This window comes from Calonectris borealis, chromosome 2 (assembly GCF_964195595.1).
Source record: "Calonectris borealis chromosome 2, bCalBor7.hap1.2, whole genome shotgun sequence".
Lineage (NCBI taxonomy): Eukaryota > Metazoa > Chordata > Aves > Procellariiformes > Procellariidae > Calonectris > Calonectris borealis.
Genome location: NC_134313.1, coordinates 107,535,083 through 107,562,483, shown reverse-complemented (window position 1 = coordinate 107,562,483; position 27,401 = coordinate 107,535,083). Strand labels below are relative to the sequence as shown.

Below are 27,401 nucleotides of genomic sequence, written 5' to 3'. Positions count from 1 at the left end.
GCTGGCCACCTTAGAAGCACACCATAGCCAAATGGCTTTTCTACAGAAAATCCTATCTCAAAACAGAAAAGAGATTATATTTATGATTATGTTTATTTCCTAAACAGGGAGGAAATGACTGTGTAACCTGACCAGGTTCTCAGCTCTTTTGCAGGGACTGGGATCATAACTCTTGAGAAACTAGGCAGATATGAATAGCATTAACTCTTCATTTAACAAAGGACAAGAATTTTATTTCACCTGCTGTAATTTTTACTCTTAGGATGTTTCTCTTCTTCTGGTTCTTTTATTGGGAATATTTGGACCAATATCAAGGAGTATCAACTCTACTTTGAGATTCATGCAGGCTTTCTAAAAATCTCCAAAATGGAACAACACTTCGAGCCTACACTTGGATAGGAAAAGTTAGGTAATTTACCTCCCCCAGCATCGAAGCTTGGGATGCCATGAAGGATAACATAGTGCAGGAAAAGAGGGGTTGCATTCATTTTCACAGATCCAGATAGAAGGCCACTTAAGAACTGCACATATCTAAAAATACAAAATTTATCTGAATTAAATAAAAACAGTAATGCAACCATATCAGGAAAACACATTCTTTACACGTTAACATTTCTAGGCCATGGGTAGTGAATAGCATTGTGACATTACACATAACTCCAAAAGAATAATCTTCACAAAATAGCATGAAAAGACACTTTAATTTACCACTTTATTAAATCCATGGCTGTTGCATTGCTATTGTTGATGTCTTCAGTTATTTCACATCACTACTCTAAATAAGAAAGGAACTAGCAGGATAGTAAAGTCAATCATTTCTAGTTGCAACTAAAGGTCTCAATTGGCTTTCACAGCAGCATGACATGGGTCCCACTCCATTTACAGTGAAGCGACCTTCATTAAAACAAGAGCAAGATATGCCCTTGTCAGAAATCTTAGCATTAAGGCCAGTGCAGGCAAATAACATCATCATAATGATAGGTGATCTCATTCAGCACCAAACAGAGGAAAACTTCCATAGCAACATGAAAATCATTGTATTTCTGCTATTTAATACCTGGTTTGGTCACAAGCTCACGAGCAAGTACATGCAAGTGAACATCACTGCAGTGTGTGTTAAACAAATTCCTCCTATCTCTTTAAATAACCAAGTGAAATCAGCCTCCTTTAATTTTTCTACTCGCTTTGAGTCCCTTTTTCTTCCATGCCCATGACACGACCTTCATTTAACTTCACTCTCAAGAACGTACAGAAAAAAATCGCCTCTTTTTTGCTCTTTACGCACAGATCTCATTAACCCATCCCTTACTGTACACTCATGGTAACACCACAGCTAAAGATATCCTGCCCAACAACAAAAGCTTTACTACCCCAGAATGGGGGTTGTGGTGGTTTAAAATAGGTTTCATTTTATAGACAGCTAGCAAAGCTCACTTTATTTTGAAATGTTAAGAAAAGACAACTTTGCTTTTTGGTTTCCTTCTTCAGTCTTTCTGAAAATATTTGATACATCAAAAGCACAAATCTACAAATTGTCACACCTAAGTGACAAAAAACAGTGTGGTAAAACATTTTGTCAGTGACCTCTCAGCCTGCACATTTTCTCTCTACCACTACCTGTTTTTAATTATTCAAAAAATTTGACTGAATTTTTGAACACCTTTCTCAAGGCAGTGCATTTAAGAGGCTTATAGGCAGTTGGCTTATTTTTGAGAAGCGTGTTCAAAGATTTATCCTGAAGGTTTATGAGAAATTTTTAAATATGAAGGGTCTATATCTGCGCTTCTTATTCAGGCAAACCTTGCCCAACTGCTTATCTGAGAATAAGTATCCATTTTAAGTATTGTCAGAATGGATTCAGAATAGAAGATCTGGTCTATAGTTGCTTTTCTTGCCACTGTTACAACATCCAACTAGCAGTGGGGAAAAGTTAAGTGATATTTTCAGGACTGATGCACTTAATGGCCACAATTTATTTTTTTCTGGACAAAACTTAGTGAAGAAAAAGTTTCAAAATACAAATAATGGGTCTATTTTCAAATTTTATCATTTTGATATTCACCTAAACTACACCTGTTTATACATCAACTGGATTTTAACAAGGACATTGCTAATTAATTATCCAAGAATGGTTTCAGAGAAAAAAGCACATTAAAAAGGTGATTCAGGCCACTAACTGATCAAAATGGGTTCAAAAAAGGATTATAAAATTACCCACAAATATTAGAGTTGGTTTTCCTTTCTCTGCAATAGGATTAGTAGCCACTGCCAGGCCAGGCGAAGGCAGGAAAGGCCAGGTTCAGGAGGAGAACAGTTCTGACAAACCGTTTGGAGAACCTCTTGTGTTCTCATGGGGAGTGACACTCTAAAGTACCGTTGTGCGCACGTGTCTGGAAGATGGTAAGGGCAGCTCAAGCTCTGTACTGCTGAGCAAAGATGCTAATTCCATCAGTCAAGAGGTGAACTGAGTCTCTCTGAGACTTCCTCCCCCATCGCCCCCCAGTAGAATTAAGGAAAGGTCCTCGAAGAGGGTAGGAAAGCTACATACCACCATTTACACCTACTTCATCTCTAGCTTTAGGGCTCGATACAGATCACCTGAGTTAGTAGCTACTGAAGCTTCCTGTCAACATGCTTGTAAAAACTGCCCTGATGCACAACTCACAGAGGCTGCTGTGAGGGTCCCTGGCTCTCATGGAAATACGCCTGCTGCATAAGGCTTCTTGATGGGAAGATTAAGAACATCTATTTCCTTTTGCTCCTACCATTCACACTTCTTTACGTGGTAGGCACCACTCTCAAATCCTTATTATTAAAATGCAATACACACATATGCAGGCATAAAACTGAAAAGAAAAAAAAAGGGCCAGTAAATTTCTAGTTATGAAAAGTTCATTTCAAGTCCAATGGAATGCTGTGTTACTATTTTTCAAGTGAAAAAGAGCCGGCCAGGTCACCAAATGGGTTCAAGAAGTAACAGAAAATTTTTTCTTATTTAGACATTAACAGAACCAAATGCCTTTTGCTCGTTGTTACTACTTATTTTTCTAGTTTAATTACTAGCAAAGCCTTATCCTTTAACAACTTCTAAAAAACCTGCTGTATAGACGCTGATTAAAACCAAAAACAAACAGTAATTACTAAATCAAATCCAGTTGATATTTAATGTTTCTAGAAGAAGATTCACCTATATCACAATTATTTGTCTGATGGATATCAATCTTTTGGTACTGAATCTTCATTACCTCTCGTCAAAATGAGGTAAATAGCGAACCCCAGAACTATTCACTTTCCAAACTGCTTACTTTGAGTCCTAACTCAACCTTATTCATGCAGACAGACTGAAAAGGTAAGACATTCAGATAGACAGAATGAATAATGCATGCTTTGACAAACATTTACTAGCATGAACATGGGGCAGATGCATAATCTGCAGCTCCTCCAAACAAGTGGTAATAAGATCTTTATTGCACACTAATCAACACACATTCCATACACATCATTTATGCCACATAAAAATGAGTTTATTATTATCTTGGAGCAATCATGAAATAGATTGTGACATCTCTTTTTGTTAAAAAACAATGCAGTAAGAACACATATAGATAACGGTGTGGTACAAAAAGTCTTATCTATCTTGGGCTACGTGCAGGAACCGAAGGAGAGATCTCATCAATCAAGGAATATTAATATAAGATAAAGGGCTGAGAGTTCAGGAATCACTGGAGGATCTTGTAGAAATAGCCTTCACATAGCAGGAGAGGGAGTAAGGGATGAGGGCAGAAGATAACAATGACATTTCTTATTGGTATGAATTAGAAACAAATTAAATACCTTCTTTGGGATGGCTGCATTAAAGCTGAAACTTTATCATCAAAGAATTTCTTCATAGCAAATCTGTCCAGAGCCTGATCAGCACTGTCAAAACAGAGACACAGATACCACGTTATTCCAGTTTGGAGTTAAATTGGAAATTCAGCATGTTACTGCTTGAAATATACTAAAATATTTGGAAGGAAAAAGAAGGAAAGGAAGGAAAAAGAAAAGAAAGAAACACCTAACTAGCAACTCTGGCACTTACAGGTCAGACAAGAATGTTTTTTCCACTGACACCTTCTCATTCCACACCTTAAGGCAGTTTCCTTCCTGAGGCAAAGCACCTACTCCCTTATTCAATTAACTGGATTGCATATTTCCAACATGAATATGTCAAAGTCATAATGCAATAAACTTTAGCAAAGCCAAGCAGCTCAGGCTGCAAAAGAAGGATATTTGCCGTAATTTCCTGAGTGTGCCACTAGGGAGTTCTCTCTGCAAAATACAAATTTATTCTTTTTAAAAAAGAAGCAGCAACATTATGGAGATGAAAACCACTGCCTAGCTCTGACTGTAGTACAGTACATGAGGTGCAAAGGATGCCGGGCTAGAGGATCATTTAAGCAGTCAAATGATTCATTCAGTCTTTGTTTCCTGTGCCCTGAGCCACCAAGGGGGACAATGTTTAAAATAAAAGTGTCAATCTTTGAAAAAGAAATGTTTTGCATCAGACAACCACAAACTTTTCAAACACACGATTAAGGAGCAACATATTCAGAAAAATACATTTTCTTCCATTCTCTATCCAGAATGGCTCTGATGTGGGTCCTCTGCATCTGTGCAGAAGGCGGCAAGAGAGTATAGAAAAAAGAGACAGAAGTGCCAAAAATCAGTAAGAATGCTGTTAATCACATATGCCAAGTAACATGCTATGCTGATTCTGTTGTATCTATACCAGGTAAAGCCAATATGTCTCTTAACAGATGTAGTTGACAGTGTTAATTAACATCAGGTCATAAAAAAAAAGCAGAAGTTTAAAAATAATTAGACTCTGGAACCTCAAATTTTAAATTCCACATCTAGTTCAACCTAAACGAGTTCCAGGGAAAAAACCAGTGCAAAGTATACATATGCATATCAGGCTAAAAATGGAATTTATACCTTTTCCAAAAATTAATCAGAAGTTCCCGATTGTCTTGATCAGATTGTGCTGGATCAGGCTGTGAAGTCATGTCTTTTCTTCATGGATGTTAAAGATTACATAGTGTGTGCTTAGAATATCCTTGACCCAAAAACTGTCGTCTTCACCCAATCCATCATGCATCTTCATACATCTTCACCCACACTACCACCCAGAATTTAGGCAACCCACTCCTAACTGGCCAAAGACTGCTAGTACTTTACTTGTTAAAACAGAGCTTACCAACTATTACAAAGAGCTCTGTCTGCCCTCATTAAATTCGACGGCACATTATTCCTTCCTAAATGACAAAATCAGATATTCATAACATATTACCAAAAGGGGTTTGCATCATAACGCTTTTTCACTAAGCCTAGATTTTTTGGCATGTCCATGCAGACAATTAGGAACTTTATTTAGTGTGAACATCCTCAAAGTCTTCCGAGTACCCTTTCTGACACAGCAGCTGGCACCCTCAACAGCAGCACCTGCAGTAATTTCTGCTTCTGTGAAGTTGCTGTGTACCTCACAGCTGATAATGCTTGATAATGCTAGGGATATACAAATCCTAGCTGGGAAAATTCCCCAACCTCATTCTTACACAGAAAAGTTGAGTTTTGGATAGAAACTGACAGATATCCAGAAATTTCAAGGAGGGCTTCCAAACTCACTCCTCCCCTGCAACTTCACTGGAGGAATCCTGAATTTGTTTGGGGTAAAAGATGACACTTTTCATTGCTGGGCTTTACAATCACATCCAGATGTTGTTCTGTTATGGCATTAGTAAAATATATTTATAGCCAGGTACCACCTTAAAGGATAATACAATATTGCAACACTGAGATCACAGCACAGCACTGTACTATCCTCACTAGACAGATTTTGTCACTCACAATGCTTCTCAACAAAATATTATAAAATCGTTGCAATTGCTGTCCCAATTGCTACTTGAAGATATATGTATTTATTTTTTCAGCATATATTGGTGTGTATAATGCATTAATTTCTTAGTCTACAATTACCTGTCGACCAGGCTTACCAGAGTGAACACAGATTATTTTCTGAGATGCTGGTTTTACTGAAATCCATGAGTAATTTGCTACCAGCCTATAGTGATTCAGGACTTCATCCACCACAGTATTGGATCAAATCTATTTCTGACAGACTGGTGTGAATTCAGAACCAAATTTGATTTAACCATGGCCTTTACAGTGTATTTTTATTTTAATGCATTTATACAAGTATATATAAAAGAGACCAAGAGGAAACAATTTGATTAAAAACCAAACAAAAACCTAAAACAAAACAGATTTCATCCTTTTGAGGCCATTTATCAAATTTTATCTTTATTCACATAAATTGTCAATTGACATTTCATAATTTCAGCACTCTAAAAGACACAATTAAAACCAAGTAATCAGACACCTGTTGTTTGCACTGACTGCAAGATAAAGTCTAGATTATTTCTTAAACTGCATTCTGCACTTTGATCAGTGTCTAGGAATTCCCTATTCAAATATTGATTCCAGACTCTAATAATTGTTTTCCTTAAGTACTTCAGGAATAGTTTCTCATTGATTCAAAAGAGGCAACTTGATGGATGTGGCAAATAGATGGGTTTAATAGAATAAAGATGGTATCATTATATAAAAATGGTTTATTGCACATTTCTTCATCCATCTCGAAAGACTCTTTAGAGAATTTTCCCACAGAATCATGGAATATCTCAGATTAGAAAGGACCCTGTCACCTAGTCCAACTTCCTGCTGAAAGCAGGACCACAAGAAAACTCTGTCATGGAAGTAGGCTGTTTTAAGACATGCTCCAAGACTCTCTGAGAAGAAAACCTGACAAACCTTAACCGACAACAGTAAGCTGACAAACGGTACTACAATTAAAAGGCATTTTTTTCTGATGTTTCCTTAATTGTAGAAAACACACAATATGCATTATTCACAACTTACCTTGCAGAAACATTGGTGAAGTGCATATATGATGATATGACTACGCCTATCCTTCCTTTTCCTCCCTGTATAAGGAAAAAGGGAATGGTAACTTATTCAATTTATTACATTATTGGGCATTATTTTATTTAAGACCCATACTAAACAAAACTTTAAGACAGGAGACTCAGAGAGTCCTTTTGCTCATGCATCTCCTGTGTTGTTGGAAAGGTGGTAATGATAGGCACTAGCTTGTCTGTCTATGCAGGCTGGCTGACAAGTGACATAAAAAACACTAAGTAGGATTTCCATGTGCGTGCCTGTCAAGTCTTAGTGACTGAGAGGAAATTATTAAAAAAAAAATATATTCTGGACCAGTAGTAGAAACATTGTATCAACTAGTCTAATTTTATATTACTTTTTCCAGAGATCATTCAAGACAAGTCTAGACAATGTTGCAATTTCTGGCATGAAATGCTATAAAATACCTATTTTGGAAAGCATATGAGTTTCCAACAGGTTTGGGCATTTTTACTTCCCCAGCACTGAGATTTATAATAACCACTACTTATTTTTCTATGGATAATTTAAAAAATGTTCCAAAATCTTATTAAATAATTTACATGACATAAATTCAGTACAATTTACCAAGTGGTAATTCTCACAGATTTCAAAACAATTTCAGTCTCTCAGCTGATTCAAGTAGCTGTATCTATCTTCGTGGTTGGAAACTCTAAAGTCATTACCAAAAGGCATTAATCAACAATATGCATTACCAATTTGTATATAAAATACCTAGGAATATTTTGCCCACTTTTCTTTTGTCCCATGTATGGGCCATTCTCCTGGCTGCAGCCCTGCAACTAGTAAGAATTCAGTAGTGTTTTATACAATCATGGCATTCTGCCTGCAAGCAATTCAGGACTGGGCACTATACAACCTGAAGAGAAGTTTTGGTCCTATGATCGCCCTCATTCTGTTTAGAGTAACATCTGCCAGTGATAGAGAGACATATTTGCCTCAAGTGCCACCAGCACAGCTACCAACTCAGTTCTGAATTCATTTTATCTGTATTTAATTAAGGCTTCTCTTTATTTCTCTTCATTGTGAGCAAGCAAGGAGAAGTAGTAACACTGCACGATGGTAGCTTTGCTGTAAGGCACTGCAATGATGCTGGCAGTTAGAACCTGTCAGAAGTACCCAGGAGGTACTTAATGTCCTCATTTCCTACACCTATACGACAGTATAAAGGGATGAGCTGTGATATGTTGCCTATCCTTATCCCGCAACAAAATCCACGAATGTCACAGAACATGAAGAGCTTCTAAAGCATTTGCTATTGAGCTGGGAAACCCTCAAGCTTCTAAATATGCTTACAGAAGTAGCACTGACCTTTGAAGGAAGCGAACTAACATCATTGTATGTTATAGCAGAGCAGAGGCTAGAACCTTAGTTATCATAAAAAGCAATACAAAACAAGCATGCAAGGTCAGTGGATTTAAGCTGAAGATTTGGCACACTGTTTCCAACATCCAGAACAGATCAAACTTTTTATTTTTTAAAATGAGTATGAATAAAGGACAAGGCTTTTGAAAATGAATACAAACTGATAGCCAATGTGTATACACAAAGCTCACTTACCCTGCAATGGATCACCACCACATGTTGAGGATCATTGTTCAGCCATGACTCCATAGCCTTGCAGATGGTGCACACCTTATCAAGAGGCGGAGCATGGAGATCAGGCCACCCCACATCCATAATCTACAATTAAACAAGTAACATTCACAAGAGGCACCTTGACTCTAATACTACACATTAAAATCTGGCTTCAAATAATTGTGATGGTGAAGAGTCTCCACATTTTTTTCAATCCCGGATAATCATGTCATTCGAATGCCATGATGTAAATAAAATATGCTTACATGTCTCTTAAGGGGAAGAAGGGGAATTGTTTGTTTTCTTTTAGATACTACTACTTTTATAAAAACAATCAAACAAAAAACTCCCCCCAAAACCCACCAACCACTCACAAGTGACAATATTTCTGAAGATCTTAATTTCTTAAAGAATCTTCAATTAGAAGTTCAAGTACTTTCTAACAGTAAAATATTTAGAACGTCAAAATTAGAACAAAGAATGTTAACTGGCCTGGTCCAGTATTTTGTGGTTGTTTTTATTTAATTTGCAATTTACTTCCTTCAGATTTGACATTTCAAAATTTTTTTCATATTTTTTATTCGATTTTAGTCATATAATACTGTTTACTCAACCTATTATTATTATATGCATATTTAACCCTAACAAAACCAGTAACCATGAACAACTTAAATCCTTCATGATCAATAAAGCATTCAAAAGGTCAAAATTATGAGTTCTTTTAAAATTTTCCTCAGGTAGTGTATATACCTGTAAATCTACTGCTATATATACATCTGTGCTACTCTGGCCTTACAATAGCTGCTGAAGAGTACCCGCATATCATTTTTTACATGAAACAAATACAACAATTGCTGAGGTGGAACAACAGACAGACATCAATAGCTCCCTTTCTTACTAATTATTATTGTGCAGAGAAGCAACTATGAAAAGATAGTACAAAATGGAAGTCTGTATCTGAACCGAGTTCAGTAGCTTCAGCTATCAGACTGTACATTACAGTATATAACTTCTAGTATCCTCTGACTGCACAAAGAAAGTATACTTGGCGTAAAAGTTGTATCACTCAATAGGAATTTTTCAGTAGTCACAACAGGCTCCAGGTCCTGCGTGCAAAGTCTAAGAAAACAACAGGAACAGCTATGTAAAGCACAGACCTAACAGACACAAAACAGAACTTGGGGAAAAAATAAAAAGGGATGCGTGTGGGGGTTTTTATCATCTTCCAAAAGTTGTTCTCTTACTCTGTGTATCAACGCTTGCATAGCTTCAGGGCTTATCACGCCATTTAAGTTGTATTTAACACTAGAAAGAGAGGTATGTTGTGGAAGAAAACCAATACCTTTGGGTTAAGCTTGGCAAGGTCGTATCTCTTCTCAGAGAGGTTTAACACCTGTTCAGAAAGAAAAAAAAAATCAACCACCAAGACTTCATAATTTATGTAGTAAATAACTGTATTTGAAACACATGATAATTACAAGAAACTACAGTGGTAAGGCTTCAGGTTTGCCTACTGTTTTACTAACTAAATTAACATTTAAAGTCAGATAGCACTAGCAAATGTATTTTAGGTATTCAGTTGTTATACAATGAAACTGAAGATGAAACTAAATGCACGTTTTGAAAAAGGACAATTAAAATTCTGCTACATTTTATTTATTTCACGTGGCTTTATTTTAGTCAGCGGTATACTGAGAGACCTGGGCACCATACAAAATAACTGCACAGCATAAGAATTAACAAAGAAAAGTCTAGGAGGGTGGTACAGTCTTAAATATTTGAATTTGAGTGCCTGGCTAGAAAATATTGGTCTGTCAAAAATTCACAGGGAAGATACGGCATAGCTATTTAACTATAGCTTAGCCTGGGAGATCTTCCAACTCTTCTGTTAACCCATTAGACAGTAAGTTATCATACACTTAGTGCTTAATAAGGATCTTAAGAGATAGACTGCTAAATGAACATTAAAAAAAAAAAGTAAAGCAGTGTATACAAGTATATCTGATTCTTTCATTAGGAAGTTCTTTAAATCAATCAATAGCAAAAAGCTGAAATATCAATACTCAACAACTGAAACAATGCTACTGAGGCAGATTCTCTTTTATAGTGTGGCTATTTCACATCACAATGAGTTAAGTATAGATGACATTAATAATCATTTAAAAAGTCTCATTACACTGCCAGAATGGGATAAACAGACCATAAATATGAGAAACAGTAAATATGAGAGATAAGTCCATTATACAGTTTACTACTACCCAATTTAAGAACCCTTTTCTAAAGTATATCATCCCATTTGGCATTAACCAGCACTCTCATCAGCAGTCTCAGCAAAGAAGCCAAGAACTGAACAGGCTAAAGAAAATGCATCATTTCGCTTCTAGAAGCTGCTGCCTGCTGCTCACTGATGTGGTACTTAAATGAATGTGCAACCCCATCATGGACACGGTGGAAGCAGGAAGACATTATACCACCTTTAGGAAAAAGTACTCTTTTTGAACATGAAATTCATCCAGAGAAAGAAGAAACCCCCAAATTAACAAGATACCCAAGAAAACAGCTTCTATTCTACGCTGCATAGGGTTCTGGAATCACACATGATATTGACCATAAAGGGTATATACCACTTCTATTGACCTCAAACCCCAAAAGAAAGCATAAAACATCTTTACATGATCAGGAACATGGTCTTTATCCCAATATATTGTTTGCATTTTAAACAGATTACTGCTGAAGAGCTTGACGGCAATCAAAAATTCATATGTGCACTACCCATATTATTTTGGATCAGGAAGATGAATCAACATTTACAATTAAGGCCATAGTTATCTTCCCAGAAATACCAACTGTAATTTAACAGGAATGAAACAAGAAGTGTCTTATGCAAATGACTCACAAAAATCTCTGTAATTTTCTATCAGTCTTAATATCTGCAAAACAATTTAGAGGACAGTTGTATTTCTCAGTACGGAATTCTTAAAATTACTATTAAAGCTATATTAAGAATCAATTACCTAAAATTTTCCACAGGAAAAAAAGTGCTATTTGGTGAGAACCTTTTTTTATTCATTTTTCTTGTTGTATTTTTATGTAAGATCAGTTTAAAATTCCTGTGTGTCAGGATATGGCCCTGTTCATGATGGGTATTTGTCGCTGCCGGATCAAATGCCAAACTCAAAGATGCTGTTGTACCCCAGTCCCTGTCAAGCTATAGAGTAGAGATCAAACTGAGATACTCCAGGAGTCCTATCAGCGCAGAATAGAGACCAGAAGGTACAGGAATATTTCACATATGACAACAAAACAAGAGGTCACAGAAGTCTTTGAAGAGAAACATATGCTATAAATAGATGTCAGTGGAAGATTAACTGCATCCTTTTTAGCCCCTTTTTGGCATATCCTAGGTCTACTTACTTATATTTTGGTACAAAAAAGAGGAGCATTAGCCTTTAGTTCTGTGAAACTTAAATGGTTTTGCCCCAAATTTTATTCTAAAGAATAAAAATTAAGTAAGATAAAACAAGTGGGGAAAAAAAACCCTTCCTCCTTATACACAGCAGAGAGGAAACATCCCCCTCCCCCTTCCCATATGGTTTAATCCTGAACTGGGAAGTAACTTGTATTATTAAGATAGTATTAATTCCCTCACTCTGCTGAATGCTCAGCAACACCATAGAACAAAAATAAGGAGACCTTTTAGCGGGAGAAGAGACCTTTACGAAGGTACTAAAGGGTCTTAGATTTGGTTTGCTCTTTAATCAGATGACCAGAAACACAAAATCTCATGCCAAAGAACAGAAACAAATAGCACGTAGCTGGCAATTTTGGAAAGCAAAAGATGTACTGTGATCATACAACACAAAGTACTGACTGGGGAACAATTCACCATCCTACAGCCCATTCCATTACGGAGAAGAGATTGGGAGAGCAGGCAGGCAAAACTCTTCTACCAGGTGGGACCAAAGTTGCTTGCTGAAAACAGTGGTAGCCTTGTGTTGAGTAAAGAGCAGGGCAAAGAGATAGGTGGTAAAAACATGACATAAGCTAAAATTAACAAATAGTTCCAACTCGTAAAGCAACAGCAACACACAAGCATTACCATATCATTTACATATGCAAGACCAAGAAAATGCACAGCAGTTATATTAGTCTAACCTAGTAACAAATATGTATATGCTAAGACTGCACTGAAATCTTTTTATAAATTGTAGCAGTGGGTTTGGGGTTTGTTTCACTTTTAAAAAAGAACTGACCATGAATTTAGACATTAGTATTTACTGTTAGATTCCTAATGCCTTTGACATAAACGAGTTACTGTTCATCAGCTGCTCTGTATGCCCCCATGTAGATACCTCTCTAACTAGTGAGCTAATTTAGAATAGTTTACTCCTCAAAAAACTTGATTACCTTTCAGTTACTGTGGATACAAAAATGTAACTGGAGCACACTAATACAGCGGCAGACAGAAATAAGGTAACTTGCTCATTTATCACTGCTCTAAATCAACATCAAGAGAACTGCTATAACAACTGTAAGTAATAAATACTGCAATAAAAACTGTTAGAGACACTGAAAAAAACCATACATATTTATCTATTTTAAACACCAAAACATCCAGTCTTAGGAAATGAGCATAAAATCAGACAAGTATAAAAACAAGCTTATAATGGATTTTTTTTTTTGTTAAAAGCTCAATATCTGAACAATTGAGAATTACTCTCCTACAAGTGCAATGCACGGCAAATGTTTTCATCAAAATAGCATGAAAAATACATTATTGAAGTTGACCAAAACAGTAACATAATGGTGATTTATTTTTGTAAACTGAGTTTTTCAGTTGACACAGCCATTGTGTCATTTAAACTGTTTTTTGCTTTCTGACAGATGTTTGCACTGTGTGTATTTTGAAAGTACTGGTGTAAAGCAGCATTCACTTGGAATCAAGCCTTTGAATCTTGCAATAACATATGCATTCCTTTGTAACCAAGAGACAATTTTATTAGGGAATAAAAACATACTTCATTCTATACTTTAAATCTCCTTACTGCGAAAGGTTTGGGTTTTCAAATAAAGATTTGTTGCAGAAAGAATCTGTCAATGAAAATACGCTGCATGAAAGCAAACATATGAATGCACTACTGTTTCTTGGCCACTTTAAAAATTATTTTTTAACAAATGTATTATGGAATATTTTATCTCTCATTTCTTTCTTTTCTCTGTCTAAGCCAGAGATTCTTAATCCATGATTAATATAAAACAATAATAATTTAAGGACGAAAGGGAACAGCCTCAACTGCACCAGGGGAGGGTTAGACTGGGTATTAGGAAAAATTTCTTCACCAAACAGGTTATCAAGCATTGGAACAGGCTGCCCAGTGAAGCAGTTGAGTCACCATCCCTGGAGGTATTTAAAAGACATGTAGATGTGGCACTTAGGGACATGGTTTAGTGGTGGACTTGGCAGTGTTAGGTTAACGGTTGGACTCGATGATCTTAACGGTCTTTTCCAACCTAAATGATTCTATGATTGAAAAAGTCTTTTGCTAATTTTGACATAAAAGCTTGCTTGTCATAACAGCCAATTTCTGAAGGCTATCAGCATTTAAAGAACATGCTTTTACAACTCTACATTAATTTTGACATATCACTGGATTCTTTTGGAGTAACATCATCTTGAATTTTTCAACATAATGTGACTTCCCTTTTGCTGATCAAGGTCACACACATAAAACAGAATAAATTGATGAAAGTACTACACAGATACTACAAAAATTCAGTTTTGAAGCTTTTCTCTGTTGGAGAAAAGTCACGTTTCTCCTAGGAACCAAAGCCTTCCGAGAAGCTTTTTTTTAGGACAACAAAGCAGAGAAAAATTTACTGTAAGCTATGGACAGGCTTCCATCTCTCCACAAAGGACTCCGGTCTTAAGACTGTCAAAGTATAATCCTCTACTGTTAGAGCAAATGAGATACTTATGATTTTTTGTTCATACTCTTCGTAACAGACTCCAACAGGCAACAATGCACTCACCCAATTCTTTGGGTGTATCATTCCCCTATCATTCCTGTAACAACTATAGTGGCAAGTGTTTAACATATATAAAAATCTGGAGGCAGAACAGCTAGATAAGAAATGACAAATGCTTATTTGTAGTATATGTTCTGCTAGCTGAGACCCTGACCCAATGAAAGGTAAAACTGTTCTCATCAACTTCAGCAGAACTGCTCACTTGCATACCTTTTATTTGGGGGGTTGGGGTTTTTTTGGGGGGGGACCGGGAGGGGGGTTGCTGCTATACACATGCCTCTTCAGCAGACTGAAGAGGACTTTGAAACATGAGAAACAAAAGATAGTTTAAAAATGAGCTCTCTGGATCTACAACCTGGCTGCGGTTTGCCAGGTTATCTTGCAAATTTGCAGAAACATATTTGGAGCAGACAGCCTCAAACTTTCTTTTGACCAAGCCAGCAGATTTCCAAAGTACTCATTAGAATATAAATAAATAAATAGAACAAATCTAAAACAAAACCAAAAAACCCCACAGATCCAAACTTTGCTTGAGAAACCGACTGCAATCCCACTTAGAGGGAGGGCACTCTAAACAATATCAGATTTTTGTAATAGAAACAGGTATTTAGTGAGATTTAAGTGGACTGAGACTACAAGCTTATTTTACAAATACCACAACACCGCTGTCGCATGGGCAAGGCCACTGAGAACAGGTGAATTGGAACCAGTAAAGCTTTACATAGAGGTCACCTTCAAACTATTACTATCTTGTGTCTTACAAGCTACCAGCACCTGACGGAAGGGAAGCCAAGGGCAAGAAGGCAGCATCCTGAGGACATCAGACCACATTACAAGTATTACAAGTGCATCTTGAGGACAATAGCTGATTCATAATGCGTCTATGACACCTTGGTTTGTGAGCAAAAGGTAATGTATTTAAATCATCAGGTGGAATTTCTCCAGAAACTAATTTCCACCGTGAGTGAAGTTCATGCTTCTGAAGCCATGGATTTGATTCTAATAATTTACACATACCAACTAAAAAGACAGTAGAAGAAAAAAAGTAAATAAAATATTGGCCCTGTTTTAAATTCACCTTCATAGAACAAGCTGAGAGGGTTCATGCCATAGGGTTTAGATGCACTAGCCAGAAAACAGCACAGGAGATTAACAGTTTGGGTCATCATTTAAAAAAAAAAATAATTCTGTACACAGAGGTCATTATAGATTTTCTTACAACTTAATTTCCTACAGAAAACTAAACAGCAGGAAAAAAATGCATCTAAATCAAGTTAATGAGAAAGAGCTGGACAGAACACACAAACAGCAACCCTATTTTTATGTTTACAATATATAGTAGAGACAGTCAAGACACGATGGTGAGAGACCAGCTGAGGACCCAGATGAGGCTGGCTGCTAGAAAAAAAGAATGCACTCCACATTGCAGGGTGTGTATCTTTTCAAAGCATGCTTTGGACAATGAAAATGGTCAGTGCAATTATTCTACAGCATTTAACTACATGCTATCACAACTGAAACTGCAGTGCCACCAGCAGAAAAGTGCTTTTAATATCTGTCCTTGCCTAACAGCTTAAAACACTACTGAAAATCTTGCTCTTATTTGCAAAGCTGTAAAGGAGGACCAAAGAGGCTTTAGATGAGTGACTTTCAGTTTATAATGGTATATGTGAACCTAAAAGTGGTCTTGCGGGAGGACAGAAGATGTATCACAAAAGACTGATCCTACACATACCAAGTAATTATCCCCATGTTTGGATTTGAGCATTCGGGTTACATCTTGTAGATTGTGGAGGTAAGTTTCCTCAGAACAGCTAGCAGGGAAGGATACAGCAATGATCCGCTCTGTGATGTAAGTGAGATCAAGTTCATAGCCTTCCTCCATAATGTGATCAAAGTCTGCACTTCTGTGAAGAAATTAGATGTGGCAGTTCAGAGCAAAGCAGCTGAGAATAAACATAGCATATTAATGAGAAGGAACTGCAACTTGGACTCATACAGTCATGCATCTCATGTTTCCAATATTTTCATTACAATTACAACTTATTAAATGCCTACCAAGCTCTAATTATTCAGTTCAGTACACAAATGGAGATAACCAAACATCAGAGTTCTTCACATCAAAACTACAGTGAAAAAAATCTCTGCAACCAATAATGTAGAAAAGCAGTAAAATGAATACAAGCAACTTTGACAAACATTAGCCCAACAAATTTGGGAGCTAAATAGAAAACATATAGGTACTTATGTCTGCACAAATCTCTTTCTGTAGAATTCTGCAAATGCTTTACAAATTGGTAGATTCCCCAGTGATCTGTAAAACACTGCAGATAGATACCATCTTGAAATCTGCTGAGTAACACTGAAGTCCCCAAACTGCAACAGACACCAATGTAATGCAATTAATCTCACACGTTAGTCTACAGATACTGTTTACTCTAACTTCTTTTCCAGATTGAGGGCGCAACCAGGCACCTTACCTTGTCCTTCTTAATAGAATAATCAGAAGATTATAGTAATTAAGTTAAAAGTAAGCTCAGCAAATATGCCCAGTTGTTTTCTCAGACAGGGATTGTAAAAATGGTCCTTGCATAGCAGAACATGTCTTGCAGAAGACCGGACTCACAGAAATCACAACCACAAATAACAAAACCTAAACCCACCACAGCATTATGTGTCACTTCTACACAAAAATATGAAAGAAATACTTGCCGTGATCCTTTGTCACAACTGAAAGAGGAGTTCTTCGAAGCACTGCTGGAATTCTGGAACAAAGCAAGCAGAGCAGTCAATCCGGTACCTTCCTTGCTGCCACTGATGTCAATGTTCCTGCCTTTTTTCCTCATTTATTATATCCACACTATGGAAAACTATATCAACAATAGGATAAGAGAGTATCATCACCTTATGTTTTGACTGCAAACACTGTGGTTATGGTACTACTACCTCTTCCACCTCTGCCAGAGAAGGACTGGTTGTCTTTTGTGCTCGTCTTGGTAACTGCACTAAGATTAGAGAAAACATTCAATGGACTTCTGAGAAGATGGAGCTTGAATTTCTGTATAAACCTGCAAAAATAAGTTCCTCTCTTATGACAATATTGAAAAATATGCTCAATTTATTCTAGTGTCAGAGTCCTGGGAGTTTGAATAGAAGCCTGAGCTGCAATGGTTTTGCTTTATGAGAATTTAGTGTGTGTCTTTTGTAATTCTATTTGTTCAGTAATAGTAATTATGCATTAAAAAGTGTCAAAATGTTCTTCCCCATGAACCTTAGTAACAGAATTTTTCTCACTTAATTTTAGCTGTCTCAGAATTAAGCTCCAGTGTGATAGTCACCCAAGCTCTCTGTACGTAACAGAGAGAAACAGAGACATCTAGAGGGGGCAGTATCCCTGCCTTCCAGGGTAGGTTTTTAGAAAAAGACAGCTAATACTATACTAACATTAAATAAAAATAGACAGCTAGCACTGTACTACCATTAAAAATAAAAATATTTACTTTACATTTAGATATACCTTTTTATACAAAAAATCGGAAGTTCAATTTAATGTCATGCATCAGTAACTCCATAAGACAAAGAGTGTTCACTCGTCTTCCTTTTATACAGATTATACACATTATACAGAAAAATGCACAGAAAAGCTTATTTAGATGAATCATAAGAGCTGAAGAGCTGATAAACCCTATCTATTTTGGCTACACACATGACAAATATTCCCAAACCAAATAAATTGTGTTCAAATGGAAGAGGCCTTAGAACTTTCCATATAGTGACGCCGTATATCAAAATCTGGGAACAGCTAGGACACATACAGGCATCCAAGTGGCACGCTTTCTTCCAAAATTTCTGGAAGTGAGCTGTTATGGCAAATTTTAAAGCACACCTGATATAAAGGTGCACCTCACCTAAGTGCTTCGTCCCAGTTCCACTAGTTCCTGTCTTTACTCAGACAACAGAAAATGAGAAAACTTTGTGGTATTTTCAGCTTCTTTTTAGTCAATCCTTTCTTAGGATTTTAAAGGCTGTAGGTAATACACATGGGTGCCAAAACAAGTAAATAACTAATAACTGAAATTCAAGGCAAAGCTTTTAGCGTGTTTTGTTTTGTTTTTCTAACTAGAATGCAGTTAGTGGAACATGCCTCTCCCTCCACTTCCTTGGTCTCTGTGGGTAGCATAAATGTATCCATTGCTTAAGGAGTACTTCCACCACTTTTTAATAAATTTTATGACTAAACCTCCATGTAATCTGATTAACCAGTCACTTAGTGGCTTTCTCTGGTAAGAAAATAAGTGATAAAATCATTCTCTATTGCACACTGTTGTAGCATATAAACTAGCATATAACCTAGTAGCATGCAGCATATAAGCATATGAACAATAGCATAACGCAAACCACTTAGCAGAAAAAAACCCTGTTAGTGAAATCTATATTTACTGTATGCATGCCATGTCACGTACTGAAATGCACAGTACTAAATGCCCTTTCCTGCTCTGCGTACAAAAATGGATAAACCTAACAACTTCCACAATTCAACAGCTGGTACATCTTAAAACTTAAATTACCAGTGCTGTTTGAAAAGAAATTTTCTTCAAGTACCTATAACACAATTTAAAACTCTAGCTGATTGGTTGCACATATAAGAATACAAATATATCAGTTTAAAAGGACTCTTCTTCTGAAATCTCATCTGGGTATCACGTTTCATTGCATGGCCTCGAATAGCTGCAATATTCTTCAGTCTGTCATTATGGGTACACTTTTATACAAATTCTGGACAGCTCCCGAAAATCAACAGACCCCTACCATCTTCAAAGGATACTTTGATTCAGACCATGAAACTTCCCATTGCCTTTCTATGGTGCACCAAACTACTAAATTTTACTCAACCCTTCATAAGGTCAAGATCACCTTGTATGTTGACTACAGTCAATGACTTGTTGGCAAATGGACAAAGAGTCAAGGACACACCTCTGTTTTCCTCTATGTCCTCTAGATTATAGTCACTTCCTCCTCTCCTCCATGGCTTAATTATCTTGTAGCTAGCGATGCATTCTTTTTTCTTCAGTTTTTCTTTTTACTATTTGTTTTGTTTACTAACTTTTCCCCTCACAGCTAAAATATTTAGCAAAATCCAACAAAGATATAATATATGACTTAGTACAGAGACAAAATGGTCACTGAAAAAGCTTTTTAAAGGTTTGATGAAACATATAACATATGCACACACCCCTACAACATGTTCTCAAACACATGAAGAAGCTGTTACAGCATTTCTCACAACAGGCAATCTGTAAACGTGAGCCATATCTTACCATGATTCTGACTGAATTCAGGTTTAATAGTCAATTAAAACAAATCTTGAACTTCTGTGACTGCCTCTCCCCCCCCCCCCCCAACATTTCTGTGTGGTTTCAGGGTCATTTCACTGATAAGAAGGAATTCTTCTTCACTATGGACCAAGTCATACACGCCTACCAGCAGAATACGAGTTTCACCAAGCACAGGATTCAACTGCACAAGGCAGACTATTCATAAAGGTAAATCATCTCCATCCCAGTAAAAAAACCCCACTATTTTCTGCCTTGCTGCACACTGGAGGGATAATGGCAAAACATGCGGCTGATCTTCCAAGATAGCAAATGCCATCTGGCATCTCCCAGGTCGGACAGTTAGACAAAAAATCTTGCAAAACCAGATACGATTTTCACTTCCTGTCAACCAAGAGCAGTAAAGAAAATGAAGGGAAATGAAAAATAATGGCTCAAAATGGGCCACCTGGCTAAAAATTTAGAGTTGTAATTAGGGCAGATCCAGTGGAACTAGCGCTTGATTTGTTGCTAGTAGGACAGACTACCCTGAGATTATTCTTCCTTGAGCTTCTCCCCACAATTCTTGCTCCCCTACTTCCCTGGGACTGCCTGGCAATGCAGACAGTATAACCAATCATTTGAGAAGCAGAGTTTTGAAAAAAGAAAACACCTCCCATTTAGATATTCATTCAGTTTTAAGGAATTTTTACATCCCAAACAAACAGATCAATCCCAAACAATAACACGTAACAGTTATCCCTATGTGAACAAGCACAAAGAGCCTTTTGGTCAGACAAACTCAGCTGCAGTTGTTGTATGAAAGCCAGCAGGGGGAAGCAATTGCTTCTCAGAAGACAGCTGTCTTCTCTGCAGCCACAGAATTATATTAATGAGCAAATTCCTTGCATTCAAGGTACTTTGTCATTACCCTTTTCCAGTGAAAACTCAAGCCATGCAACTCTGTCCTTTGACATTCTCCTAACTGCTTCTTTTACCATGTTTGGCTCCTGCATCTAGTCCTGGGCACATTGCAGAGCTTGCTATCCCAACTTTCTCAAAAACGCAGTCCTCAGACGAGAACATCTCAGAGTCCAGTACAGCCCAGCCATGATACAGAAGCTAAGAAACAGGCCCATATTTAATTCTACATCATTTTCACCAGGTCACAACAGTCACTAGAAGGTAAGTTTCCCAGCACAGCCTACTGTCAGTGGAAGCGTAGGAAGTGGGCAAGACAGCAATTAAAGCACAGCTTGGACAAAACAGGCTTTTGATATCAGTCCTGTTTATTCACCTTCCTCTGACACCAAACAGGGTGAACCTGCTTATGGATTATCTGGTCTGCCTCAAACAGCAAGCCTGTGCTGTCCCAGGCAGCAGGCTGCATTCTCATACCTTTACAATCTCTCTTCCAGTCTCTCCACAGATTCAGAGCAAAAACATGACACAGCTATAGTACAGGCCATCTCACAGAGTGTGGCACTGAGATGGCATTGAGACACCTTCTGCACTAGTCCAGAAATAGAAGGAGTAAGAAATAACCTCTCTGCTAAGCCTGCCTATCCCCTCGCCTACGATGAAAGGCTGCCTCTCAAGGAAAGAAATGGGGACAATCAAGTAAAAAACAATGCCTGTAAAAAAAAAAAAAAAAATCTGTTAAAAAATCATGTCTCTCAGCAAGATGATCATCCTCAACCTTTCCAAGAACTGAATAAGGAACTTGGGTTACAGCTAGTAGGCTTACACACTTCATAGGCCAAAGTCCTCTGTAGTAGAGCTTCAGAGACCAGAAAGATCACGGAAGGGAGATCAGTTTTGCCCCAGATAAATTCATTTGCATCAGTACACTTTACTATCTTTTACATGACAGCTCGGGGGGGGAGGGGGGGAAAATCAAAGACACTAGTATGTAAACTGCTAGTTTCCAATACCAAAGTAAAACTAGACATGTGGACCACATATGAACTTAGAAATACCAGGTGGGATAACAACTTACTGCTTTTGAGACTAGAATCAAAGGCAGGATAAGGAAGCCAAATGAAAAATCATTCAGTAGCCTTTCCCAAGGCCCTGTTCCTGGCATTGAACTATAATATAATAATACAATATTTGCTTAAAAGCGATCTCGGCAGAATATACGAACTACTGGTTTCAAGGACCAGGTTGTTTTAAACAGCTGAGACAGCTGTACATCAACTATATGCTCCTCCGAGGAACAGCACTACTGAAAACTCACAGCTCCAGGATCTGACATGCATTCACGCAGCTCACCTATTTCTCTTCTGGGCTCCTTCTTGAATGGGAGCATTAACAACTGCAACGATCAATGAGCAGAAACTACAACTACCTGAAATGTAAATCAATGAGTGATCTGTGACTTTAAGGTATCGGGACATATTTTGAAAGAATGTCATGGATCTATTTAGGATATAAATATTTTATTTGTGCCTATTTTTAATGTTGATATAAGCATCAGAAAACTTGATTAGCTAATCTGTCATAAAATTACATGCATTTTACACAGCTTTTAATTAGCTTATGAAACTTTTTTCTACACAATTGTTCACCATTCAAACAGCCACAAATAAGAATATGAAAGAGAGACTGATCAGCGGGAGACCTGAATGCATTTTAACCAAATTTGTGATGGTATTTTCATTCCCCAAGCCATGGATAGGAATCAGAAGAAATCCTCTAACCTATTCTAAGGCATAGTGTTACAGTTCTATATACTCCGGGATACTGCAGAAAAGACAGGACAATGAACTATACTGATCACTGGAGTGCTCCACCATGATAATTCCTACTGACACAGTAGTTGCTTTTAGAAGCTACAGTGAAACACATGTTTGGATGTCTTGGATGAGAACCAAAATTTGCATAATCTTTTGGCCTCTGGCTTTAGAATGATTCCTGATGTGGAAAACAAAGATTCATGCCTTGTGAATACAAATGTGTCTATGTTACTGTGTATCTGTTCCTGCAGTAAATATTAAAAAATTAATAAAAAAATCTTTTTCGGAGTTGACTCTCTGCAGAAGAGATTTATCATTATTTCTACTGCAAACAGCTATTTGTTTGGCTGTACATTTTATTTTTGTTCTGTATACTGTATTCCGTAAAAATAATGATCTGTCCCCCTGTGTAGTGTAACAGCAAAAGTCCAGACAGATGTGCCCCTTGCAAGTAGCAGTGTCTGCAGAAGTTATAAACCCCAGCTTGCTGTCTTCCCTGCCAAAAACTACCCTGACTCTTAGCTGCTGGCAAAGCTGCTCCCACGATTCTTCCCTATAACACTTCAATCAAGACAGGCCAGGCTCCCCTAAACAAGTTAACTATAGGGCTTTGTAATCCAACTCAACTTTTTCAAGTTTGTGGGGCACATGGATATGGAGTTCCATCCACCAATCTGCCAGGGCAACAAGGAACTAACCGGGGCAGGAAGATCATCTTCCAACTCACTTAGATTCAGAACAGCAGCCCTGCTCACAGCCTGAAAGTTCCTGGTACAGGTGGGTCTTCTATCCATCCTTTTTTCTTCTTTTAAAAAATTGAAATTCATTAACAGAGAGAAGGCACATACATAGCAAATTTTTGCTACTAAGGGCTCTTTAGGAGAGGATACTGAATGCATGTAAAGTCCATATTCAAGTGAGAATGAAGCACAATTGGTGTCTTATTTCATATACAATTTTACAGATATACATATTCACATTTGGAAAACCATAATATTTCTGAAGCCTTAGTTCTACAATGTCTCAAGACTAAGCGTTCACACCGAGCTTTGTGAGGCTAGCACCTACCTAGCCCTAACCAGTGCTGTGTAACACTGTCTCTTGCACACACAGATCAGGAACACACCTGCCTGGGTGAGTTAGAGTCATGTCAACACTCGAATGACTGTGTTCCACTGCAAACCTATGGGGAAATTTATTATGTCCCTATTTAAGTATTACCATGTTAAGTGTTAGGTAAGGAGTTTACCTCAACTGACTAAAATAATACATGTGCTCCAGCTCCCATTGTAGCATAGTTTCATAATTACTCCAGAGCTTTGAAACAGCTTTCTGAATGAATACTATCCACAGGCAATGTAATTAAGCACAACAGACACAGAACAGTGTAAAGGTTTCTGCATTAATTCACACCTACCACGTTATGAGGGCCTGTAGAAGTCCTGTACAGCATGACTCAGTAGCACCTACCACAAAGTTCCTGTATGTATGTGCTCTACTTCCTAACTCTGTAAAAAGATAGTGATGTCCACAGTGGAAAGAAAAAACATAGTGGCAGAGGGAAAGACTTCAGAAGATCTCTGGAGTTTCTCTCTGGCCTAGTTAAGATGCAAGAGATCAACACTGAAGCAAACTTTCATCACAAATTTAGCACTCTATTAACTAACAGAAAATTATGTGCATGCAATTCTTGAATAGAAAGTGACAGAATCACTTCTGCCAGCCTTTAGCTGAAACAAGAAGCCTCATTTATTTGTTTTTAATATGTTAATATTAAGAGTAAAGTAAGATTCCAGTTCCAGTATGAGGAAGCCCTCTAAATGTAAGAAAATGCACTTCTGGCTTCCTGAGTAAGAAAGTGTTACCCATGCCTCAGAGCTATCCCGAACATTAGAATTAAGCTAATGAAATTTTGGTTCTGACACTACCTAGAATTTAAGCCAAACTCTCTTTGTTGATGTTTACACAGCTTTCCTATAAAGCAGTAAGGGCTGACAGTAGCAATATTCCATTGGCAGTCACATTGTTAGGAAAAAGCAAGAGAGCTTTTCTTTCCTGGACCAGATGCCATGGAACAAGATGCAAAGGAGAGAGAGGAAGGGAGAAGAAATCCCAGAGCCAGAAAAGGGTCAGGCAGGTTAAAGCAGTCTCTTCCAATTTAGTTAATAAATCAAAAGGAGAACAAGCATGGCACAAATTTAGAAGGAAGAGAAGGCAGGAAGACAAGGAACACACCTCCCATTAGCACTACACAGACGGGATGTGTGCTGTAGTCATGGGTCACAGAACCAGAGGTGCAAAAGCCTCATCCAGGCAATGGCTGCATCTAGTCCCACTATCTGGAGACAGCACTTTCTTATGAATCCCCCAGCCTTGCAGCTTTACACCTCCTCTCTTTTCCAAACAGGAATAGGTGTTCCTACCACTGTGTTTCAGTGGGGAACTTTCCTCTATTTCCCAATGACCCCTGCCCCTCATCTATGTCACCCTTTGCTCCTGGGGTATGCTGGTCCATGGAAAGTAACTACCAAAAATTTCAGGAAACTTGCTAATGGTCAAATAATAACCAATGCAAAATTATCATAGGACAAAAGGCACAGCTGAAAAAGCATTGCTTGCCATTAAGGCTGCCTTCAAAATGGCTGTGCGCGAGCTACTACACGTACAGAAAAAAACCCCAAAACATATGACCTTGGCTTGTGTAATAAGCAACCAGTACAAACAGAAAACCCTCTGAAGTTATTCAGATGTAACACAATGAAGCTAAAAACTTCCAACTAACAATAGAAAATTATCTGCAATTATTTTCCTCACAATGTATCTCATTATTTTGCTTCACATTTGTTACACTAGAACCAGCTGTCAAAACCAATTATTCACATGCAGATAACTAAGTAGTTTGCTCTATTCTGATTTTTTTATTTTAGTTAATTTGTCTAGTTAAGGAAGAGAAGAGCAAAGTGAAGGGAGAAACAATCTCGTCACTAGACATATTAGCTGGTTTCAATATCAAATATATTCTAGCAACTTAGAAATAATTGTAATTTTACTGGAACAGTGTGGATAATAGCATGGATCCAACCACAGAGATGACCTCAGTGGTACAAAAACGTTTATTGCCACCCCAAATAAACAAACTATACTGCTAATACAAATGCAACCTCTGTGAAGGTCTCCTGCCTATATGGGGTAGTCAAGGATCAGAACTCTTCACACCCTGCACAGAGTGGCACCAGCAGAAGCCTGCAGCACTGAACCACGGATGACATTGCAGAACAAATGCAACGCGCACAAGACTAACACTGTGAAATAGATGCTCATTTATTGCAATAGAGAGCTGCTCTTGAATTGAACAATGAATCGGTGAAGACGACATGCATCTTGCAAGTCCTTCCCTCTGCCCCTTTTTAAATATTAACTTCATCTTTACAGCGGTGAATCAAATACCTGCATCACAGTTGCCTACTAACAGACAGTTAACTACAGGCATCTCCCATGATTTACTTAGAAATCAAAGAAACTTGGCATCTCTGATAAAAGGCAACTGCAAAGGACTTCAAAAAGTCTTTTCTTCTTTGTCTTACTTATTTCACAGAAATTGTGCTAAAAGTATACTCATAAGTGCTATCAGTATTGAAATGTGCAGTACTTCCCATTTGCAGAAATTTCTACATCACTTAGAAGACTGGGTTCTATTGCATTTCAACAAATGTATTTAATACTACTTTTACCAGTAGTACTACAGCAGCAATAATAATAAAGGGTTGGGAAGGGGCGTTTAATTTGTTTTGTAAATAACATGGCACAGTAACTTGAACAAATAAAAGCTAAAAGCTCAATTGCATATTGACCACAATACAAGAACTAATATTCTTCCTGCTGAAAAAAAAAATCTCTTGAATTTCTGAACTCTTCTGAATACGATCAGTCTATGAAGATTTTAATATTTCTCTTTACTTCTCCCCTGCTTGATTTAGAAATAAGGAACACAGAGTTCATTTCATTGTTCCTGGATAAACTCGGGGGGGGGGCGCGGGGCGGGCCAGAACACTAATTATCCTAGTCAAAGGCTAATTTCCCACAGTATAGAAACCAAAGTGCATGCATGCTTTGAAAATGGCTAGCAACGAATGCTTTGTGAAGATTTAATAAAAATAAGCAGCCACAAAAAGGAAAATAAATCAGGCCAAGTAAAGGAAAAAGAAATAAATAAAATGGAATTACTTACAGTTCTAGTTACATGATTTTTAACGGCCTCAGAGTTATTAGCCTGCAAAAGGAGAAAAGTTAACAAAACTGAGTTTAATTTTCCAGATAATTTAGCTATATTCTAAGAAATCCTCTCCTAACATATACACACAACAAATAAAATAAGTCATTTAGAAGTACACATACGTTCTACAGTATTAATAACCAAACTATCTTTCAAACAAATACAGAAAACAAATTGGTTTTACACTATCATCCTGCGTACTCAGGTCTTGTAAGCCAGCACTCAGCTGCTGAGGGTGCTTACTCCAAGTACAATATACATGGAGATGTATGCTGTTAATCATGTATTCCTTTTTGCATTTTTTTTCCCCAATCTCTCATTTTATGCTTTTTCATGAAAACAGACACTTGCGTGGGTATTGATAAAGTCAACTGCCTAGGATTTTCTTTAAGCACTGTGCAAAATCTCTGTTCAAGGCTTTAAAACATGCTAAGTTGTATCTGTGGAGGTTTA

The 27,401-nt window shown here is 37.4% G+C and overlaps 1 protein-coding gene across 1 annotated transcript in view; it reads right to left on the bottom strand.

The window, feature by feature from the left end:
- Nucleotides 1-27,401, bottom strand: part of TNS3 (tensin 3) — a 256,780-nt gene that overhangs the window by 111,922 nt on the left and 117,457 nt on the right. Inside the window, exons 6-13 of the mRNA XM_075142915.1 lie at nucleotides 26,904-26,945; nucleotides 17,338-17,390; nucleotides 16,361-16,532; nucleotides 9,941-9,991; nucleotides 8,581-8,703; nucleotides 6,961-7,025; nucleotides 3,835-3,918; nucleotides 419-531 (exon numbers count right to left, since the gene is read on the bottom strand). Coding sequence (XP_074999016.1) covers nucleotides 419-531; nucleotides 3,835-3,918; nucleotides 6,961-7,025; nucleotides 8,581-8,703; nucleotides 9,941-9,991; nucleotides 16,361-16,532; nucleotides 17,338-17,390; nucleotides 26,904-26,945 — 703 coding nt within the window. The remainder of the gene's footprint in view (nucleotides 1-418; nucleotides 532-3,834; nucleotides 3,919-6,960; nucleotides 7,026-8,580; nucleotides 8,704-9,940; nucleotides 9,992-16,360; nucleotides 16,533-17,337; nucleotides 17,391-26,903; nucleotides 26,946-27,401) is intronic.